At 36.9% G+C, this 22,016-nt stretch overlaps 1 protein-coding gene across 1 annotated transcript in view; it reads right to left on the bottom strand.

Annotated features, from left to right (window-relative positions):
• LOC136853991 (uncharacterized) overlaps nucleotides 1-22,016 on the bottom strand; it is an 833,204-nt gene that overhangs the window by 107,278 nt on the left and 703,910 nt on the right. The window contains exon 3 of the mRNA XM_067129935.1: nucleotides 5,876-6,725. Coding sequence (XP_066986036.1) covers nucleotides 5,876-6,520 — 645 coding nt within the window. The 5' untranslated portion in view covers nucleotides 6,521-6,725. The remainder of the gene's footprint in view (nucleotides 1-5,875; nucleotides 6,726-22,016) is intronic.

Raw genomic sequence — 22,016 nt, forward strand, 5'->3', positions numbered from 1 at the left:
TGATCGTTATTATTATTATTATTATTATTATTATTATTATTATTATTATTATTATTATTATTATTTTTATTATTATTATTCAGATAATGAACCCCATTCATATGCAACAAGACCACAGGAACCATTGATTTGAAATTCAAGCTTCCAAAAAATACGGTGTTCATTAGGAAGACGCAAGAGGAGGTACGGGGAAATACAGAAAGATGATATCCCGCTCATTAAAAAAGAAAAAAATAAATTAACAAATTAATAAATAGATAAAAATGTATTAAAATGCAAGGAGAACGGTATTTGGATAGTAATGCATTGCATCTTCACTTAAACTTTGGAAGTTCCAATTGCACGACATCGTCAGGGAGAATGCTCCACAGTCCAACGGTGCGAGGAATAAAGGACCTCTGGAACTGAGAAGTTCTACAAGGAGGAACATTTACTGCATATTGATGCTGCTGTTCAGAGAATCTGGTTGCTCTCGGCAGTGAAACGGGATCAGGGATCAACTGAGAATATGAAAGATTTCTGTTGGAATACAACTTATGAAAAATTGACAAACAAGAGACCATCCGTCGATGGTCCAAGTCATAACTGCTAATGTTAGGAAACAGAAACCTACCACCACGAACCGCTCTATCTAAAAGAGATAAGTCTCTGGCAGAAGCTGACATCCATACCGGAGAACAGTATACTAGAAAAGGAAGAACAAATTACCTGAAACAAGTTGCACTGATTTTATCACTGTTATAAATATTTGAGGCCTTTCGTACAATACCTAACTTTCGTGCGGTATTTGCTGACACTTTCATTAGATGTTTGTCAAAGGTAAGATGTGAGTCAAAAGTTACATCTAGAATGCATAAAGCTTCAGACTCGCTTAACAGAGTCCCATCGTCTTGGAAGGGAGGATGGGGTGGGTTATCTATGAGAGCTCTGCGAATTAACATTGTTTTCGTTTTACTGGAGTTCAGCCTCGTACCCCAGCGACTACACCATTCATTAATCCGCTCCATGTCCCGATTGAGAATAAGGGCAGCTTCATTTTTCACAAGTGTAGCATCAACGGCATACTGAACAATATTGTTTTCCAGGACAACCACAATATTACTTGTATACACGAAAAATAAAAGTGGGCCAAGAACACTGCCCTGTGAAACTCCAGACAAAATAGGTCTTGGTTCGCTAAAGATCCCATCAACAGCAACTCATTGCTGCCTACCTATAAGGAAATCTGGAAGTAAACCTAAAACATATCCACCCACTCCAAGTTTCTGAAGTTTATAAATTAAGTGCCTTATGATCTACTAAATCGAAAGAAGCACTGAAATCTATTTGAGTTACTCTATTTGGCATGTCAAATCGAAAAGAGCATCACAGTTACCTAACTGCTTCCGATATGCATATTGACTATCGGCAAACAAACCTTTAGATTCCATATACTTATATAGTGCCTTAAAAATAAGTTTTACTGCAACTTTGCATAGCGCAGGGAGCACAGAAATTGGCCTGTAGTTACTGCAGTCTGCAGATATGCTATTCTTTGGAACAGGCACTGTACTACTAAGCTTGCATTCATCTGCAAAGGTACTGCAGCGACATAAATTTCTATAGCATCTACTAATGTTGGAAGACAACACACTAGAAACGTTTTTAAAAGCAAAGGGAAGAAACCATTCGGATCCTCTCTACCCCAGCTATCAAGATTATCAAGAATTTTCTTAACATCCCCAGAGCGAAATGCAAATTATGTAAGAAAAGGTTCAGGAAGACAAGTATCAGGAAGAGGGGTCTCCTAAGCTCATTGTTTAGTTTCAAAAGCTTGAAGCAGTTCAGCTTTTTCCTTACGGCCAGTAACCAGTCTACCATCAGCTGTTAGTAGTGGAAGAATGGAACACGAACCTGACCCAAAGATACATGGTGCCAATTTGGTCCAACACAGATGGGGCAGAGTAATTCCTTCAAGTTCCCTATTTAACGAATTATTGTAATTTCTCTCAGCTATATGATAAATTCTTTTCGCAGCGTAGCGAGACTCAACAAAAAATGATGTAATTTTTATATGAATGATTTCGTCTCATGTGTTGAATTTGGTCAGTTTGTCATGGTAAACTCGTCTACATGTATCTCCAAACCATGGCTGGTCATTTGTCCTGAATTTAATTACTTTTCTAGGTACATATGTTACTAAAATAGCCTTCAGCATTTCATTCAGCTTCTTGGGATCTGGATCTGATGTAGTATCTGGAACATTAAACGCCTAACGTGTTTCAATAATGCAATCCCAGTTTGTTCTAGATTTCAGCCAGACCATTTTTCCTATGGTGGAATTAGGAATGTACTGATTGACAGATATATCCATCTCAATGGCGGTGATCGGAAGTTTCTATATACTTACAGACCTTGGACTTGACAATAGCTGGAACATCTGTGATTAGGAGGCCAAATCTATTACCAGAAATGTGTGGGTTCCTCAGTTAGCCAGACAAAATCAGAGGATACACAGAACTCAAGAGCAGACCGGCCATGTTGATCTGTGGATTTTGAATTAAGCCACTTGCTGTGATTTGAATTGCAGCTTCCACAAAATAACGAATGAAGCTTTTGAATCCTGTAACTGGGCCATACTAATCCTCTCCAAGAGACTGGCATATATAGAATCATCGATATTTGGATTGCGGTAAACAACAAATACATAAACGTTGTAGAACTTACCGAAAATCTTAAAACAAAGAATTTTATGGCAACTACACTCTAAGATCTTCTGACGATATATACAGTAGGTCGTTCTGACTTAGTGTATACAGCCATACCTTACACATGTGGGATGTTACGACGATAAATAAAACCAGGACCATCAAACACTGGGATTAAAAACTCAACCTTTGACTTCTTACTACTTACAAGTGTCTCAGTTAAAAACATCAAATTGTAGTTATGGGCACAAGTCTGGAGATCAAGAAGATTTGACCTTAAGCCCCGAATATTTGAGTAAAGTACTCTGCAATTTTTCTTACAGTAATGAGGAGCAGGCCTAGGGTTCAGCTCAATGTCTCCCGAAAGAGTTAAAATTAACAACATAAAATTAGTAGCAAAACTAATAAATAACCTCATAACAACAGTAACATAAAAATCAACAAAACAATAAACGATAATAATGCAATCAACAACAACAGTATTTACATTACTTACAAAAATTACATTGAGAGTATAGATAAACCTCACCATATGTCATTCAAAAAACGCCGGAAGCAATTGGTCGTTAAGTTACTGGTTAGCTATTATATTAATGTTATCAGAAGTGTACCAATGTCTAGTGTCATGAATTTTTTGAAAACATTATGGTTTGATCGAATATTTTTATAATAATTGTGTAATCATTAAGATCTACACTTCAGAAATTTCATGAGTACATTCTTATTTGATTGGCAAATGTTTCAAGATAATGCGAAAAAGTGAAAATCTGATACTGAATTTTATCTTTCCTTGTTAACAATCACACAGAGCAAGAGGCAGACCAAAGAATCCTGGCGTGACATCATGCACTGAGGAAAACCAAAAAGTGCAGCGATTAAACGGAACCAGTTGAAGTTGGAATAAACGCAAAAGAACAGAACTTCAGAAGTGAAAATAATACGTTTTTGCAGCCCAGCAGTGTACTCGAATCATAAAAATGAAATCATGTGTTCATTTCACCACAAGACCAATGTCAGAAAATGACTCTTTATATTTGTTTATAGTGTATGAAAACCAAACGAACTTTTCATTAAAGAATTCTTAATACGATTTAAATGCACGGATATTGTGTTCAGTAGCTGAATTTCTTATTAACCAAGGTTCATCAAAATCCGTTCATTATTTCTGACGTAATCCTACTAACAGACAATTAATGTGATCTATGACCTTTTACCCTTTGATCGATTTCCCCCAAACAAACACCAATCACCTGGAAAGTCACCTAATGAATACCCTCAATAATTTTCATCAAAATCTGTTCTTTAATTTTACTTAATCCGGATAACAAACAGATCAAACAAACGTGCTGGAAGGCTGACAACCGGAACCAAAAACACAGCTCCCGCCGCAGGCAACGATAAAATTTCAGTCGCCGCAATTAATTCTCCTAATTGAAATATGGAAATATCTTGCCACACGAGAAGACCGATTCACTTACAGTCATTAGTATTTTTTTCAACTGTGCACTTTAAGAGTAACCTCCAATGAATATCAGTCTCGAAATGTAGCTGAAGATATGATAAAATCCTATATTTAATTCCCACGTTTCATTTACGTATTCTCTCTCCCAAATGAAAAAAAAAAAAATCATTTTTCGTAAACCTCTTACTGCAATATTACCTTCTCCAAAAATTAATATGCCTCATATTAATCCTTGCCCAGACGCACCAATGCGACCCAGCATCTTTCCACTCACGGGAAGCTTTTAATTTACAATTTTTGGATTCACATTCAAGAATTAAATCATTCGGTGATAGCTATTTCATTTCGCAAATACCTCAATGCAGGTACACCTGGAGCGTTTAATTTTTTTTATTTTCCATTGTATCTCAGTGCTAATAATTAGGATATATAAAATAACACAACTGTTGTGATCTTTTGCGCATTTGAGAGAGGGAAGGAGATTTAATCTACATCAGTACCTTTTGTTAATCCTATCAGTTTAATTGAGGTACAGGGATGAAAATCATTTCATGATGATTTTCAGTCACAATAATTAAATGTTACTTAATTAAATACCAGTTGTTGCTAGTCTGTCTTTATTCATATGAATCTGAACTAATAAATGGAAACTCCTTCTTCGTTAAAGCACAATACTTCAAGAATTCTACCTGACTCATTAACCTCGAATACTTCAAGATCCTATCTGACTCATTAACCACGAATACTTTAAGAATTCTACTTGACTCATTAACCTCGAATGCTTCAAGAATTCTACATCACTCATATTTAAACCAGAAGCCGTTGTAGAGTGCACAAGCCGCAGTCATTATCACCATTCTGATCACAAATTACGAAATTATATATGTGATGTGTACATACTTGTGTATGTACATGTGTAATTGTATATGTACTGTGTATAATATATTATCACCAAAATTACAACCATCAAATGGCTTTCATAGTTTCAATGCAGTACTAAGAAGAACTCTCGGAAATACAAAATGACGAGCCAGTTAAAACTTTATTCAATATAAAAGGAGCGGTGGCATGGCTTTGTGATGACACAGAAGCCAAATACCCAAATTCAACCAACTTTGCAAGAAAACCGTTGTTACCGTTCCCATCGTCATATTACGCTGAATGTGGCTTTAGTGCTGTAAAAGATATCGACCGGATAATCACTAAACGAGGTTATTTGAGCTGAAGCTGACTAAATGAGTGCCTAATCTAAAATCTCTCTACAGCAGGCATGAAGCACAAGGATCTCGCTAAGATTAACTTTAGTAATCTTAGTTTGAAGTGGCTCAAATTGTATTTTGCATGTGATAGGTAACTTGAATATATATATATATATATATATATATATATATATATATATATATATATATATATATATATATATATATATATATATATATATATGACATAAAATTATATAAAATGACATTTGTAGCTTAATGTTTATGTATAAAAATGCCACAGTAATGTGATAAAAATTCACACACACACCCATATATATATATATATATATATATATATATATATATATATATATATATATATATATATATATATATATATATATATATATATATATATATATTCCAATGTCAAGCTATGAATGGCAGCTGAAATGGCAATTTTACACGCACACATGCAAAATAAATCCACATCACTGGAGAGGGACAGAGGAAAAGAAACTAACCTGTTTAAATGAGCTGAGGGCGCCGTTGATGCGAAGCGTGTCTGCGGCGATCGTAGCGATGCCCTCCCCAGCAGCGTGAGAAGTTGAGCAGGAGTCGAGGCGTGGCAGGTGCCGGAGGGAAGCAGAAGGCTTAGGGTGATGACAGTGAAGGCATGTCTCTGGCTGCGAGTGCTGCCGGATGATACGGTCCCTGTAGGAGGTAGGTGCCACCACTACCACCTCGTTAATTCCACCTTGCACTGACCGGACACTCTCGTGCGAAGGGGCACGGGGCAGGTGCGAGCACGAGCACCTAACCTGAGGAGCCAGTAGCCGGTAACCCCTGTATTCGGGACGGCCGTTGTTCTCCCTGGCGTGGAGTTCTATGTCGGGGACGGATCGAGTGGCGCCATTGTCTTGGGCTCCACCTGCGGAACATCTTTGATTGAGGGACACCAGAGCAGAGGAAGGATACGGAGAGCTCATGACAGCGCTGTCGCCGCTGTCGGCGCTCTCGCCCATCGTTATGAGTGGACGTGGCATGGCGGAGGAAGTAACTGTCGAGGGGAAGAAGTCTCTGAAGGAATCGTCGTCTTCAAATGACGGTGTCAGGAGGTTTTCAGTGCTGGTAGCCCGGGAGGCGGGGCAGAGTAAAGGTGTCACCATCACGCTCCCTCATAACTCCAGCAGAACCATCCGACCCAGGTCGGTCCACTTCTGATGGACCTCACGCACATCACGAAGAGAACAGTGGCGCGGTGGAACAGTGTCTTGATGTCCGAAGATACAGGAGGGAGAATGGAGAATGGCGGTTGCTCTCGCAACTCCCAAGGCCGTTGCAAATCAGCGTAGTTTTCCTTCAATCACGCATCTGTAAAACAAAGAAAAGAATATGATTATAAAAAACCTGTTTCTGCAATTCCCTTTCATAAATGCATATATTCTGGGCTGTGTATGTAAATTTGTGTTTACCTGTACCTTTTAAGTAATATGCACAGAAAATCATAACTCATGATCTTAACTGTAATAACATAAATTCTTATTTAGGTACCAGAATTAAAATAAAACAACCAGAAAAATAGAAATACTTGACATTATTTTTATCTTTATAGTATTGTAAGAGTACAGAATATCGTCTGAAACAGGCTTTCAACACTAAATATTAAGGTATTCAGGAAACAACGATAAACAAAGAGCCAAACATTCACTTCTAATATTAGGAAAAAATGTTAATCTAGGATTATCCAGTGACATGGAGAATTCCATATATTGACAAATTTTATCGATGGGCTGATGGAGCCTGCAACTCAATTTCGTGTAGGCCGAAGGAGAGAATAGAGGGGAAAAAAGTTTAGGCTTATAATTGAAGGGTTGCAATATCACAGACATGGAATAGACAGAATTTAAAATCTTAATAATTAATGGACAGAAGGTGTTTTTTTTAAAACCATTTGCCTTTTCCTTTCCTTATTTTTATGACTTCACCAGGGCTTCTTGTTATGAACTTTCTTCTTTCTGATGGGTACCGTAAGATTTACAGTTTACATCCCATTGTCCGTATTTTTCCTTTCCTAACTAACGCCCAATTTCTCGGGCTGCTCTAGGAGCATGATCTCCCGTGCTAGCATAAAGCCAGCTTAGCCTACAGTAGCAAAGAACAGGTTATTTCAAAGCTTCCAGACGGGAGGAAAACTCTTGTTCAACTGGACTGTAAGGTACAACTGAATGTCGCACAAAGCAAAGGCGTTGGCGAAATGTTTTAATAATCAGATGAATTACAATAAATCTTGTCCAGAAGGAAACTAAAGGCGGATTTCAAAAATATGAAAGTAACAGCCGCCTAAATTCTATAAAATGCCTATTCACCGAAATGCAGAGATTTATGACATCGGAAATTAACATAATTTTCTTTACAATTTGTCCACGTGATCTCTCAACAAGATGCTTAAAGAAATATCACAACATGCAATAATGACGGAAGAGACATGTTCACCCGTATTACCGTCAAAATGAAAGGAATAGGAAGCAAAGCAGACAATTCAGTCGGGGTCTTAAAGGAATCGATCTTCACTGATCTAGTCTAGTTTTGCTTCGAAAGCCATCCAACAGAAGTGCAGCAACGTTTACTTTGTGTTAGTTTTCAAAATTTGTAACCTGAACTAGGATTGCTGAGGATCTGAAAGCCTCTGCTCAGCACAATAATCTCCCTGAAAAGTTTGGCTGCATAAATATTGTCTGTGGTATAATAGTAATCCTATTCTATTCATAGACATGTACTGTACATCTCCGGATGATGTAACATATTCAAAAGGTAGTTTCATTGGTGCCTGAAATATGTTAAATCTTAGATATGATTTTTTTTCGGTATACTTTCTACATTTTAACTCTGAACCAAATATTTAGTAAGTTTCTTGTATTTCTTTTGTTAAATTTAGTAAGCCTAGCAGAATAGTGGATCAGGGATCTCCCTTTTCATACTCAAGTAAAACTTTTAAATAATAACATTGAATATTTTTAACACGGAAGCCTTTCTTTAACAGAACTTAAGGGTTTGGCAATATACAACGGCCCTTTATATGACTGTCATCGTGTAAAAAGTTAGTTATACATTTTCTGGGTTAACTGGCGGCAGACAATTAGAGCCAATTGGTGCTTTTATTTGAAACAGAAACACTCTATATAGTATACAAAAAGTTTAAGTCAAGTGCATTCTCTGACAAACTTTTATGTCCCATTTTTATGATCCGTTCTTGAAAGATGAAACTTTATCACATTACTGTACTATTAATAAATTAGTCATGTATATCACACATTACCACAGGTGAAAAATAAGAAACGGGGTGTAGGTCTGACCGGTTTCGACTTTATTTCAAGCCATTGACGAAGGACTGATACAGAGTATGAAGTCACAAATATATATGCTACAAGAACAGTACTGACGAACATACACAACCGTTAGAGACTACATATCCCCACTCAGGCCGGTGTCGAGGTAGGGTGGCCTTTAAAACTCATTTGGCTAAAAATCACAATATACTCTCAGGGGACATTGCTGATAAACAGACCATACGCCACCTCAGATCCACACCTGACAGGTGTCACGTAGGCGGAGTTTGGAAACTCATTAACATTACTACCCTCGTACTGTGTTTACAAATATGATAATGCTATTTTCATACATCTCTACTGCCTACCTTAAAGTTTAAACAATTTACAAATTTCTTTTGATATTAAAGGATCAAGTTTATACATCCCTTGACTGATATTCATATTATGGTTGTAATTTTCTTTTATAAAGCTAGATTCAATGATGTTCCTTTCCAGTGCATTGTTAGAACATCATTGAATCTAGCTTTATAAAAGAAAGTTATAACCATAATATGAATATCAGTCAAGGGATGTATAAACTTGATCCTTTAATATCAAAAGAAATTTGTAAATTGTTTAAACTTTAAGGTAGGCAGTAGAGATGTATGAAAATAGGATTATCATATTTGTAAACACAGTACGAGGGTAGTAATGTTAATGAGTTTCCAAACTCCGCCTCCATGACACCTGTCAGGTGTGCATCTGAGGTGGCGTATGGTCTGTTTATCAGCAATGTCCCCTGAGAGTATATTGTGATTTTTAGCCAAATTAGTTTTAAAGGCCACTCCTACCTCGACACCGGCCTGAGTGGGGATATGTAGTCTCTAACGGTTTTGTATGTTCGTCAGTACTGTTCTTGTAGTATATATATTTGTGACTTCTCATACTCTGTATCAGTCCTTCGTCAATGGCTTGGAAATAAAGTCGAAACCGGTCAGGACCTACACCCTGTTTCTTATTTTTCACCTGTGGTAATGTGTGATGAATGAATCACGTACAAAAGTGATAATAATCATATATATATATATATATATATATATATATATATATATATATATATATATATATATATATATATATATATATATATATATATATATATATATATATATATATATTTCAACATGACAGTAAGGCTATTCCCCAGCGGTGCAAACCAGAAGGCGTAGAAGAAAACAGCATAAAACATAAGTCACTTTATTCTTACTGCGACGTTTCGAGACTAATGTCTCATCGTCCAGGCTAAAATGAAAGATAAAAACCTGGTAAACAATACAGCATAACAAATTATTTTTTGTTGACACGCAAAACACACCGAATAAAGCAAAACAGAGCAAGATAAATCACTGAAATAAAAGCTACTCCACAAAAAAACACGCAAAGTTAAGAGTAGTTAAAAAGACACCTTATCTCAGCGAAGTTTAGTTGCTTATGGAATATGCACTAAAAGTAAACAAGAAGGGCGTGGTTTCAGTTATGTACAAGGGAACAGGTGAAGAGTGGTTGTTTAAAGAGGGAACTAGTTTCTTTATATCTAGAGATTCTAATATTGGAAGGTGGTGCTAATATGGACTTGGTAATAATATCTTGAAATCCTTATAATTTATACTATTTTTGCAAAATTTCACGGGATACCTAATATTAGATAGTTCTGGGTTGGATAGTTTACACCCTGTACGGAAACTAATGCCCTTATGTGCATCACATATCATCTTAAGCAGGCGTTCTATAGTATATACGATTTCCTTGTATGCATGACACCTATTTTTTACCTCACTTAAGGAGAATTTTGATTGACTATTTTCCAGCTGTTGATGTCAAGTTTGTCTTAATGAACCCTAGGACTATTGGTAGTATGTTGCGTCATAAAAAGAGATTATCTCCCTTAACGCAATCCGGCGTTGTCTATATTTATACTTGCTGCCGATACAATAGGCAGACTTACGTTGGTAACACGCGCCGCCTGCTTAAGGTGAGATAAGATGCACATACGGGCCCTAGCTTCCGTACATGGTGTAAACTATCTAACCCAGAACTATTTAGAATCATGTGGGAACAATGTGTAATTGCATGTCTCACGTATGCGGCTACCACAGAGCATTTGTGAATGTCAGGACATTCCCCAAAGGCGTTAAGGCACTGACCCACATTTGTTGCATTTTGGAACTTGGTAATGTCGTACCTGTCTCCTTTCTTTTCGACATTTACATCCAAAAAGGGAATTCAGCCTTCGACGTCATATTCACTAGTGAAGTTTAGGCTACAGTTCCTCATCAATCTACAGTTTGGGAAACTATTCAGTGGTTCCTACCTCCAAACAGCCATGTTCACAGTCTTGAACGATAAATCTCAAACCAAAAAGTCTTCACTTCAAGACTTCTGATAATGTTCAATGTTGGTCTTCAAATGATTCTTTTTCCCATATCTAATCCATTCACACCCTGAGACCCTGCCCAAAAGAAATGCATGTACACACTTTTCCCACCGGAACCTGGACATTTCCGGTGAACGCGCCTACGGAGTCAAGTGACCTGTTCCCACATCTCAAGAAACCTGACGCCACAATTCTACCTAGTTCGGTAATGCATCAGATGGTAGCTAAACATTCTCTCCAAGATTTTGGGATAGTTTTCCTCCCCGCTTGTTAATTAAACATTCACTGTGTATTGTAATTCATATCATACTTGTGACCTACAGGCTTTTCATTATATATATATATATATATATATATATATATATATATATATATATATATATATATATATATATATATATATATATATATATATATATATATATATAATTATATATATATATATATATAATTATATATATATATATATATATATATATATATATATATATATATATATATATATATATATATATATATATATATATATATATATATGTATGTATGTATATTATTTCGTCCAGTTGTTGGATTCTTTCTTCGGAACAGCATTGTTTCGGGGATTTGGCTGACCTCTCATATTTGACGCGAGGAGACCAGGTTACGTTTGTCTTATCATTTTCCCTGCAAGTCAGACAGGTTTTGGAAGGCAGAGCGCCCGGTTCTCAACAGCTTTTGGTTGAGGATGTAGCAGCAGTTGGTTTCGAAGTATCACCTTGGAGATGATGATGGTCTTCAAGCAGCATGTATTGGTTGCTGGCTTTATCACTGAGGAGGATGGCAGGATAAGTTCCGAAGGTCAAGGGCTGACTGAACCATAGTCACCTGTCTGGAAGAATGAATTCATCTGCAGCCTTACTGCTGTCACACCGTCTTGATCGAGGTCGTCCGGTGATGGAGGATCGGCGATAGCTCGACAATGTGCAGTGGTCGTCCGGTGATGGAGGATCGGCGATAGCTCGACAATGTGCAGTGGTCGTCCTTGTGGATCTTTCGCTGTTACTCCTACGAAAGGCGGATTGTTATTTGAGTTGGGCTCTTATGAGTTGTAGTGCACTGACAATTATTATTATTATTGAAGGGTTTGAGTATATAATTGTGTTCAGCAAGATGGCTCTAGTGATTTATGGTGCATTATTATTTTGAAGGGCACAAGTAAGTCATTATGCTGAGTGACTATGGCTCCTATTATTATTGTTGAGATGTTACCACTGTTGTTATTATGCCTCTTATTTTTATTGCCCTGTAATGGTTATTGCCTTGCTGTATTGCCCTATTGTTGACTGCTGCTGTTAATATGTTAATTATGGTTATTTCACTAATATGGCTTATTTATTATACTGAAGGTATTACCATCATGAGTATTGAAGTTATTTTGTATATGCCATTGATTTTCGTAATTGTTTTAATTATATTTTGAAGGTATTTTGCATATCGGAGTGATTACAGTAATGTACACTGTTTTGTGAAGTCACTCTTTATTTCAGTACCCACTCAAAGTTGTAAATATGTAAAGTCTGTGTATAGAATAAATTAGGTTTAAGGCTACTTTGAGTATTTTCCTTTACACCTCCTTTGGTTGTTGCAGTTCACCAGTCCATTCCAGTCTCAATATGATGTGTGGTTTAAGAACAGGTAGTCACACTGAGAAGTGACTGTGACAAAATATATATATATATATATATATATATATATATATATATATATATATATATATATATATATATATATATATATATATATATATATATATATGTTACAGTCAACATATGTAATCAGTCATTACTCGTAATGACTGAAATTTCAGTCATCATGCGTAATGCACTTAGGGGACATTTGATCCCCCAGGAGCTAGTACTAAACACGGCGAAACAGTGAGTCACCTACACTGTTTCGCCGGGTTTAGTACTAGTCCCTGGGGGTCAAATGTACTTTGCCGTGTTTAGTACTAGCTCCTGGGGGATCAAATGTCCCTAAGTGCATTACGCGTGATGACTGAAATTTCAGTCATTACGTAATGACTGATTACGCATGTTGACAGTAACATACATATATATATATATATATATATATATATATATATATATATATATATATATATATATATATATATATATATATATATATATATATATATATATATATATAATATATATATTATATATTTTTTTTTTTCACGTTTTTACATTCCTCCCTCATACAGATAGGAAATAATTCAAATTTCTGAATAAAAGCACTCCTCATTTGAATGTTAGGCCAAACAACATGGTGGAAAAGGAGGGTTATCACTTGTTTTGAACCAAGAACGCACTCCTCTCTGCACCTGAACGGAAGCGAGTACAATGGAACCCCTTTTGACCACTCCTGATCACGTGTCCAACAAATGACCCCTCCAGAAGCGTTATAGGCGAACCCAGGCTGTGAGGTAGATAGGAACTTATGCTCTAAGTACTTAACAATAAGACCTATTTTTCTCCACCCTCTTTGCTGGCTGCATGACTTTTGCATATCGACCGAGGCCTACACTCCGAAATGAAAACAACCTGGCGGAGCGTGCCCTGGACTCTTAGACCCAAGCACTCCGCTCAAACCAGCTACATGTACAGATGGGCGTCTTTCCCACCTCTCCCACTGGTGACGAATAATCATGTTGATCAGCCGAGCCCTTACATGTTAAGCGCAAATATCTACAGGCACCAGGTACGTTGACCGCAATTAGTCAATAGGCCAGCTTCTTTCTCTCCATGAAATTCTTTTCCATTTCTCCAAGTTCAATTTTTATTCTCCTAAACAAAGCTCCCTTGCTAAACCAACCTACGAACCAAGCAGCCCATGAACCGCCCCCATGACTTGCTTCGAGACCAATCTAATTCAATTCAGTGATCAGTGCTCAATTGTTCCCTCCATAGTGCTAATTGAGGGCCAATTAACTTATGTAACTCAAGTCGTCAATTCCTCCATAGTACATAGGTTCAAGTGAGAGGAATTATTTGTGCTAGATTGCTAATCCTGGCTTTTCTTCCAGGAGTCATCCATGCTCTGCTCAAGTTGAACCATCACCTTGTGAATCAAATCCTTAAAGAATATGGCCATCTCTGAAACAAAGAAAGTCTGGATAGCATTTCCCCCAGTTGCGCACAAAGCCAAATACAGAAACTAATTCAAGCCTTATCATGCTTTCCAATTTGAGACGTGCTATTCACGTCATCGTGAATTCCGTGTTCTTTAATTTTGATTGCCTGTTGGACCCCCATTTCCACTTTCATTTGATTTCTTCTTGCGTAAATAAATTCTTTGTAACGTAACCCTTTATTCATTTCCCATGGTGACCTTCCATTCTTTGATCAGATTGGTAAAATAAGGTAAGTTCTTAAATTTCCCCTTCATTTTGGTTATGCCCTGTTAATCTCCTTTGGCCCCTCTGGCAGTAAAAATTCACAAAAAACCATCTTGCATTCTTCCAAAGAGACATATATATTATATATATATATATATATATATATATATATATATATATATATATATATATATATATATATATATATATATATATATATATATATATTGTTGTTGTTGTTGTTGTTGTGGTTCTCCAGACTCTGTTATGCCAGGAAGCCTGCACCACAAGAAGAAGGACACCACGCTTACTGGATCTGACCATAACTGTGTGGTAGTGTGGATGTTGTGTTGTTGTCTAAGGGCTGCCAAGTTAGGGCAATCTACTAAGAGATGTGTAATTGTGTGGGGACTAACTTGGCAGAGTGGACATATGTCTGTTTGGGTGTTGTCTATGCAGTGTTTGTAGGTGTTTAGTGATTGGTGATGACCACAGCGAAGTCGAGTCAGGTGTGCTTTCTCCAATCTTGAGAGCTGTGTTTCTGTGCTGCTTATGTTGGGTGGGGGGGTGCCGAGTATTTTGTTGTTGGGAAGGTTATTAAGTGCTTCTCTGGTGAGGTGAGTATGGATGTGCTTTTTGTTTTGTGTGATGTTTGTGGGTGGTGGTATAGAATCCAAGATATTCGTATAGTGTCTGTGTGGTGTATTCGCTATTTGCCTGTGTGTTGGAGGGTGGTCGTGAAGGTAATAGCATGGGCTGTTTGTGTTGTTTATGACTGATGCCAAGAATTGTGTGCCTCTCATGTCTAAGTGTTGTCTGATGGTGAGAATATATATATATATATATATATATATATATATATATATATATATATATATATATATATATATATATATATATATATATATATATATATATATATATATATATATATATATATATATATATATATATATATATATATATATATATATACTACTCATGTTAGGGGTCAAGATGACAGGATGGTTTAGATTCCAGATTTTCAACCCCACAGTGGGGTAGTGTCATCAGTGTATATGGGCATTACTTACGGTTCTTTGCAGCATCTCTTTGGTCCCTAGCTGCAACCCCTTTCATTCTGTTTACTGTACCTCTATTTATATTCTCTCTCTTTCATCTTACTTTCCACCCTCCCCTAACAATTGTTTCATGGTGCAATTCCCCCCTGTTACACCTTTAGAACCTTCTTTACTCTCAGTTTCCCTTTCAGCACTGAATGACCTTATAGGTCCTAGCACTTGGCCTTTTGCCTAAATCTTATATTCCACTTCCAATACAAGCTTTCAAAGACATACAGCCTTCTTCATCAAGTGTGGATGCAATAAGGAAATTACAGCTACACTCAACTATATGTGTGTGGTCCTCCCAACATACGTTGTTTTGTTTTCCTAATACCCCGGGTGACCTGCCCATTGATCTTCAACCGCTCCTGTCCTTTCTTGCATTCTCCTTCTTCGGCGTTCCGGAGTATCTCCATCCTATCCATCATTTTGTTTATAATCTTCTTAAAGTTTCCATATATTACATCACACGTGACCTTGTCCTCAAAATTATTCCCTTCATCGTCTTCCGTAATTTTTTCATTACAGTTGATGAGGGCATTCTATATGACCAACCTTGGTGCTTTTTTCTGCCTGTAATATATAAAATCTATCTTTTCCCAACTGATCCCACGGCTGTAATTCAGGCAATGTATGGCCAGTGCTAAGGCTCAGTTGTGGTGGCGAATGTTTTGTTTATGCTGGCTTGCTATCCCCTTGCACGATTTGCCGCTACCTCAAAAACATACCTGATCACAGTTAGCTGAAGGTGTTAGGTAAACCCCTGCTCCTCTTCTCTTCCCCTTTTGTTGGCAGTTTACTCCTAGTTACCCTGTTCCTGATTTTATTTTCATAATTCCCAACTAATCTCATATTTTTCAGGTATTTCGTTTAAATACTTGATCATGATGCTGTTTGGAATAGAGATACCATCTTTCTTGTTATTTACGTATATATCTTAGGGCCTTTCCCCAAAGTGGTGTTTCCTAGCCTTGCTGTGTGCCTTCTCCCACCAGTGAGTCGGGTATCCCAATTTTTTGAAAAATGCAAATAGATAGTCCAGCTAATATATTTATGGGAAGGAGCAGAGTAGGTTTACACTATGAAGATGGTGTGTAGTTCAAGAATTTGGTATGAAACGAATACGTGAAAAGTTTGAAAGTAACGGTAAAAGCCTCTATGACAGACATAGACCCAATAAAATCTTCTGACATGGTAAAGCAGCAGGTGTATGGAATGAAAGTTTCTGGGATGAATTAAAAGTTCTTATGCTGAAAGTGGAGGGTGTGTTAAAATATATATGCTAGAAATTTACTACTTAGTTGTAAAAATGGGTCTGAGACAAGGGTGCATTAGGTCCCAATGACTGTCCAACATCTTTCTGGCTACAGTGATGTGAGGAGTAAGAGACAGGACAAATGTAGGTGCAAATTGTGGGACAAGAAAATGGGTCATGAATGGAATGTGGAATTGCTGATGTTTCTATATGACACTGTACTGACTTCGAATACAGAAGGAAACTACAGAAGAAGGTAAAAGATAATGTGGTTGCAAGAAGAGAAAGTCGTGAGTAAATATAAGGAAGGGTAACACAATGAATGTGAATAGGAACCAGGAAGATGGAGCAATGAATGTTAATTTGGGTGGTAAAAAAAATGGAACCAGCTGATTAGTAAAAATATTTGTTTTTAAATATAACGAATGATAGTAGGATGACAAAAGAGACCGAGTTACAGAACAGAAGAAGCAAGATAGGTAGCAGGTTGTACAAAAAGGTTGTAATTGAAGTGTGGAAGAAAAGGAAGGGAAACTGATGAGGTGATATGTTTGCATAATATATGCTGTGTAAAAAGAATTTAAAGGCAGAGAACTATGGAGATACACAGAAAATAGGTAAAAATTATTTTGTTAGTTTGATCATGTTGAAATTACTGAGGATGATAATTTATGAAAAGCGTTTGCAAAAGCGTGTGCAATTTACAAGTGTCCAAAGAAAGGAAGAGACGACCAACAAAGGATTCGATAACTGGCGTGAAAGAGGTATTAGAAAAGCCTAAATACCCAAGTGCCATAGAGTATATGGTACGTGGTATAATATTGCTTGAGGGAAAGAAGGCTCGCTGCTTTGCTACTGTTCATTCTGTATGGGTGTGCGAAGCGGCTGGTGATGTGGTAGTTTAATTCCACCGTGGGTCCATCCATGACTGATCATTTGAAGTATAAACGAGGCAGTGCACATTGTGCTGTTTCCCTATGGTGTCACCCTTCTTAACGAAAAGCCTCTGGTCAGCTTTGGTTAGTTCCAGTGTCTGTGATCGAATCAATGAACCAGATACTTTGAGTGAGTCGACTGGCATCGGGCTACCACCCTCATCTCATCAAGAGAAAAAAATGAAAAGCCTACAGAACCTTGCTGATAATCACAAGTATGACCCATCCTTCTAATGGTAAAAGAGGTTTATTTGCATATATATATATATATATATATATATATATATATATATATATATATATATATACACACACACATGCACATATGTGTGTGTGTGTGTGAATATTCTTTTATGTATTTATGTATGTACCAAATAAAGTTCTGCAACAAAAAATATGCTTCTATGAAACAGCGAGTTCATTTATGATTCAGAGCTCAATGAGAAGATAAATCGTCGGGTATTCTTTAGCTGGATCATTCACGGCGAAGACGAATAGTTTAAAGGACCGGAAAAGGCATTAACGTATTAACATAAAACTTTTCAAACTTTAGCAGTTTTTCATGCAAAGTTCATTAATTAATTATGACAGCCTGCGACACTGAAGCATCCATAATAAGAATATTCATCATCTTTCACATTAACTATTTTCTGAAAAAGAAGCGACCCCAAAAAAGGCAAACGGACTTTGAAAATCTCTGAAAAAATTAAACTAATATGAGAAAGAGAGGAGCAGGGGAGAGAATCCACGTATCAGACAATAGGAGAAGGAGTTTTCCCGAGCAGTCATCAATCTTTGGGAGTTTTGTTAGACTAAAATCTTTATTCTCTCTTTCACCTTGATAAGCTTCACCTTCACATCGTCATCAAGATTAATCAAAGTCTGTCCTGAGAGAGAGAGAGAGAGAGAGAGAGAGAGAGAGAGAGAGAGAGAGAGAGAGACTAAATGCGTTCGATGTCAACGAGTTTGAGATATGCAATGGTGCTTATTTTATTCCATTTCGCAACAATATTACCACACAAAACCTTAGCTGGCTCTTCGTTGCCCTCGCCTATGAATAAATCAAGTGGGAGTCTGGAGAAGGTACACATAACTTGAATGATATCGAACCTTTCGCAATTATGCCAGAAACCTTCAATTATCTCGGTGAAGAGAGAACTTCTCCTGAAAAGCTTAAATTCAACTTTTTCGTCAAAACTGAAAACACTTCGCCTTCAATAGACCATCGCATCTGCTACCTATCTATAATCCAAATGAGCTTTGATAGATGGGGCAGCTAGCAAACCCATTTGATTCACCTCCTCCTTCCCTCCCGGTGCCAAGATAATTAAACTCCTGAGAGCCCAGACTTTCCCTCTCCTCACTAAAGTTGTTTGACTGATGATTAACAACCCAATCGCCCCCCAGGGTTTTTTCTTCTTTCACTCATCAGCCATCCTTTGTCATTCAAAGTCAATTTAAATTGCTCTTCTCCGTCCATCACCAGCTCAGTACCTGAAAGACAGGTTCTACCTTTTGCTCTGCTACCTTTCCCAGGCAATTCTCCTATTCGTTTTGCATAAAATGTAATTCCCTTTCTCCTATCAACCTTCTGAGTGATTTGATTATTTCGGATTATTACTCAAGAAGCCACATTGTTCAAATTACAAAATCTACATCTAAATATATAGGAGTTGATTTCAAATGTTGTTAGTTCATGACTTTATTCTATCAACCAAAGCTTAGTGCTCCATAGCTTGTCTTGCTTGAAGGACTGAATCTCAAATTCTGGTTGTTTCGCCATTTTCCGTTTCTCGTTAGGAAAGAAACAAAGCTAATTACTCTGGTCAATAACTCTGCTCTTGCATATGCTCCATATACTCTTTTTAATCACTGTCTTTTTTACAGGAGCTATTTTAACCATTTTTTCGAAACTGAAAGGGAGAATTTCTGCTCCTCTTAAAATACTCACCAGGTTGGCACTTCCCACATTCCCTGCACTGTTCGAGAGGTTTTGCAGGGAATTTTCTTCCTGTTTCCATTCTCCTTATCATTATGGTATGTCATCTTTTAATAAGAGGTTGACCTATAATTTCATTCAAGATTATGCCCCTCCTTCTCCCTTCAACTTCTTTTCATGTTTCCTTCAGACCTAGGATGAAAAGGGCATTAAACTGCATGTCATATCTTCTTTATTATAAAAGCTTCTTCTTAACACTATCCATTTTTTTTTCAACAGTAAATAGCATAAAAAATAACAAAATGGAACTTATACTAAATACGTTTCCTATGTGTGCACTTCATACACTTTTAACTACACCGTAATGCCTTATCAAAGGTTAAATGGGTACATTGTATAGTAACACTTGTAAGTTATCCGCCGGCGATCAATACCTTAATGTCTGCTCTTGTTGAAAACTGATATAAAAGTCGTTCGACAGAGGTAGCTGCTCATCATTCCCTAACGAGTTTACAGCCATTTCTCTTGCCAAAAATAAATTTTAATTCCAGTATATATTTGTTTAAGCCCACCCAACCTTTGGGGTTTTAAATAACATTTACCCCGAAATACCTATTTTCTCTTAAAGTAAGGTTCCTTGATACAGTTCATTATTATCATACTAGTCGACAGAATTCAGTCGTTATTTCTTTCATAATAAATATATTGGCAATAAAATGAAAGGGAGATCTGATCTTACATTCATAACAGAATGAACGGTAACAACTGGTTCTAAGCATTTGGTTATGATTTGAAAGTACCACCCATTCCTAATGACACCAAATTTTTCAAATGGCCAAGACCTTCCTCAAAGGCAAAGATTCAAATTCCCTTTCCAACATCATTACCAGTTTCTTATTGCAAAAATAAACAACCGTTTTACACGTATTTGGTTCCAATTTTAAATAAAACTTTCAGCAAGAAGTTGGAAGTTTCATCTTGGTGGTTCTTCTTTAAAATTTCGATGCATATATTAGCGCAAAGCATTCATCCTAGCTCCCTCAAGTATACATCTCCTCTTACGCACAACCAAGTCAGTTTCCAAGCAACAGGAGAAAAGAATCTATAAAACTAAATAAAATCACTGTGTCACGGATGTACCAAATCTTTTTTTTTTTTTTTTACACCAACCCACGGATGTACCAAATCTGGTTTTTTTTTTTTTTTTTTTTTTTGACAGCGACCCCTAAGTAAATTGAATTGCAAAACAAGTGAGAGGATTTACGAAATACAGGAAACGGTATTTTATTGCTTTGCATATGTGAATAATTTTCCAAGCATATTAGGGTATCAAAACAGGGTTTTTTAATCAGTTTTAGTAACTGCTAGATTTCGATTAGAGCGACAACGTTTCCAGTGCGAGTTATGTTTATAAGCATCTGTAAGTAAAACCTTAAGTATATCTTAGTTTAACCAGACCACTGAGCTGGTTAACAGCTCTCCTAGGGGTGGCCCGAAGGATTAGATTTATTTTTACGTGGCTAAGAAACAACTGGTTACCTAGCAACGGGACCTACAGCTTATTGTGGAATCCGAACCACATTATGACGAGAAATGAATTTCTATCACCAGAAATAAATTCCTCTAATTCTTCATTGGCGGCTCGGAGAGTCGAACGCTGGGCCAACAGCGTGCCAGTCGAAAGCTCTACCCACCCCCCCTAACATCACTTTATACACATTAAGGTAAAATAATGCAACTGCAGTTCAAAAACTCGATAGCAAAGTCTATCACATACTTCGTTCACTGAAACTGCATTTGTTTATGAAAATATCAGTATATGTAATATTTCTGAATAATTACTTCGTTTGCACCAATATATCTTTAGAGTTGTTCATGCTAGCTATGTTACTACTGTTACTTTTTACTTCCCAATCTTTTGCTACGGCTTACCAACTAACTTCACTGAAGTTTTAACGTCGTGGATAAAAAATGGCTTTGGTGCATCTTTGAGACATTAATTTTATTCAGCTTGCTTCATGAATTTTTAATACATGCCTTTTTTTGTATATCGTCTCGTCAGTACTTATTGTAGTTGTCTTAGAAACATGAGAAACACTCCCCCCCAACCCCTTTGTCATGCACAAAAAGAGAAACGTTGACGGTAAAGAGAGAGAGAGAGAGAGAGAGAGAGAGAGAGAGAGAGAGAGAGAGAGAGAGAGAGAGAGAGAGAGCCGTTGGTTCTAAACTACATATTCATTTGAAAAAATTAAGTATATTTTTTTCATATGTTGCTGAAACTTGTAAAACATAAGACAGACCTAATCCTACAG

This window comes from Macrobrachium rosenbergii, chromosome 28, assembly GCF_040412425.1.
Source record: "Macrobrachium rosenbergii isolate ZJJX-2024 chromosome 28, ASM4041242v1, whole genome shotgun sequence".
Lineage (NCBI taxonomy): Eukaryota > Metazoa > Arthropoda > Malacostraca > Decapoda > Palaemonidae > Macrobrachium > Macrobrachium rosenbergii.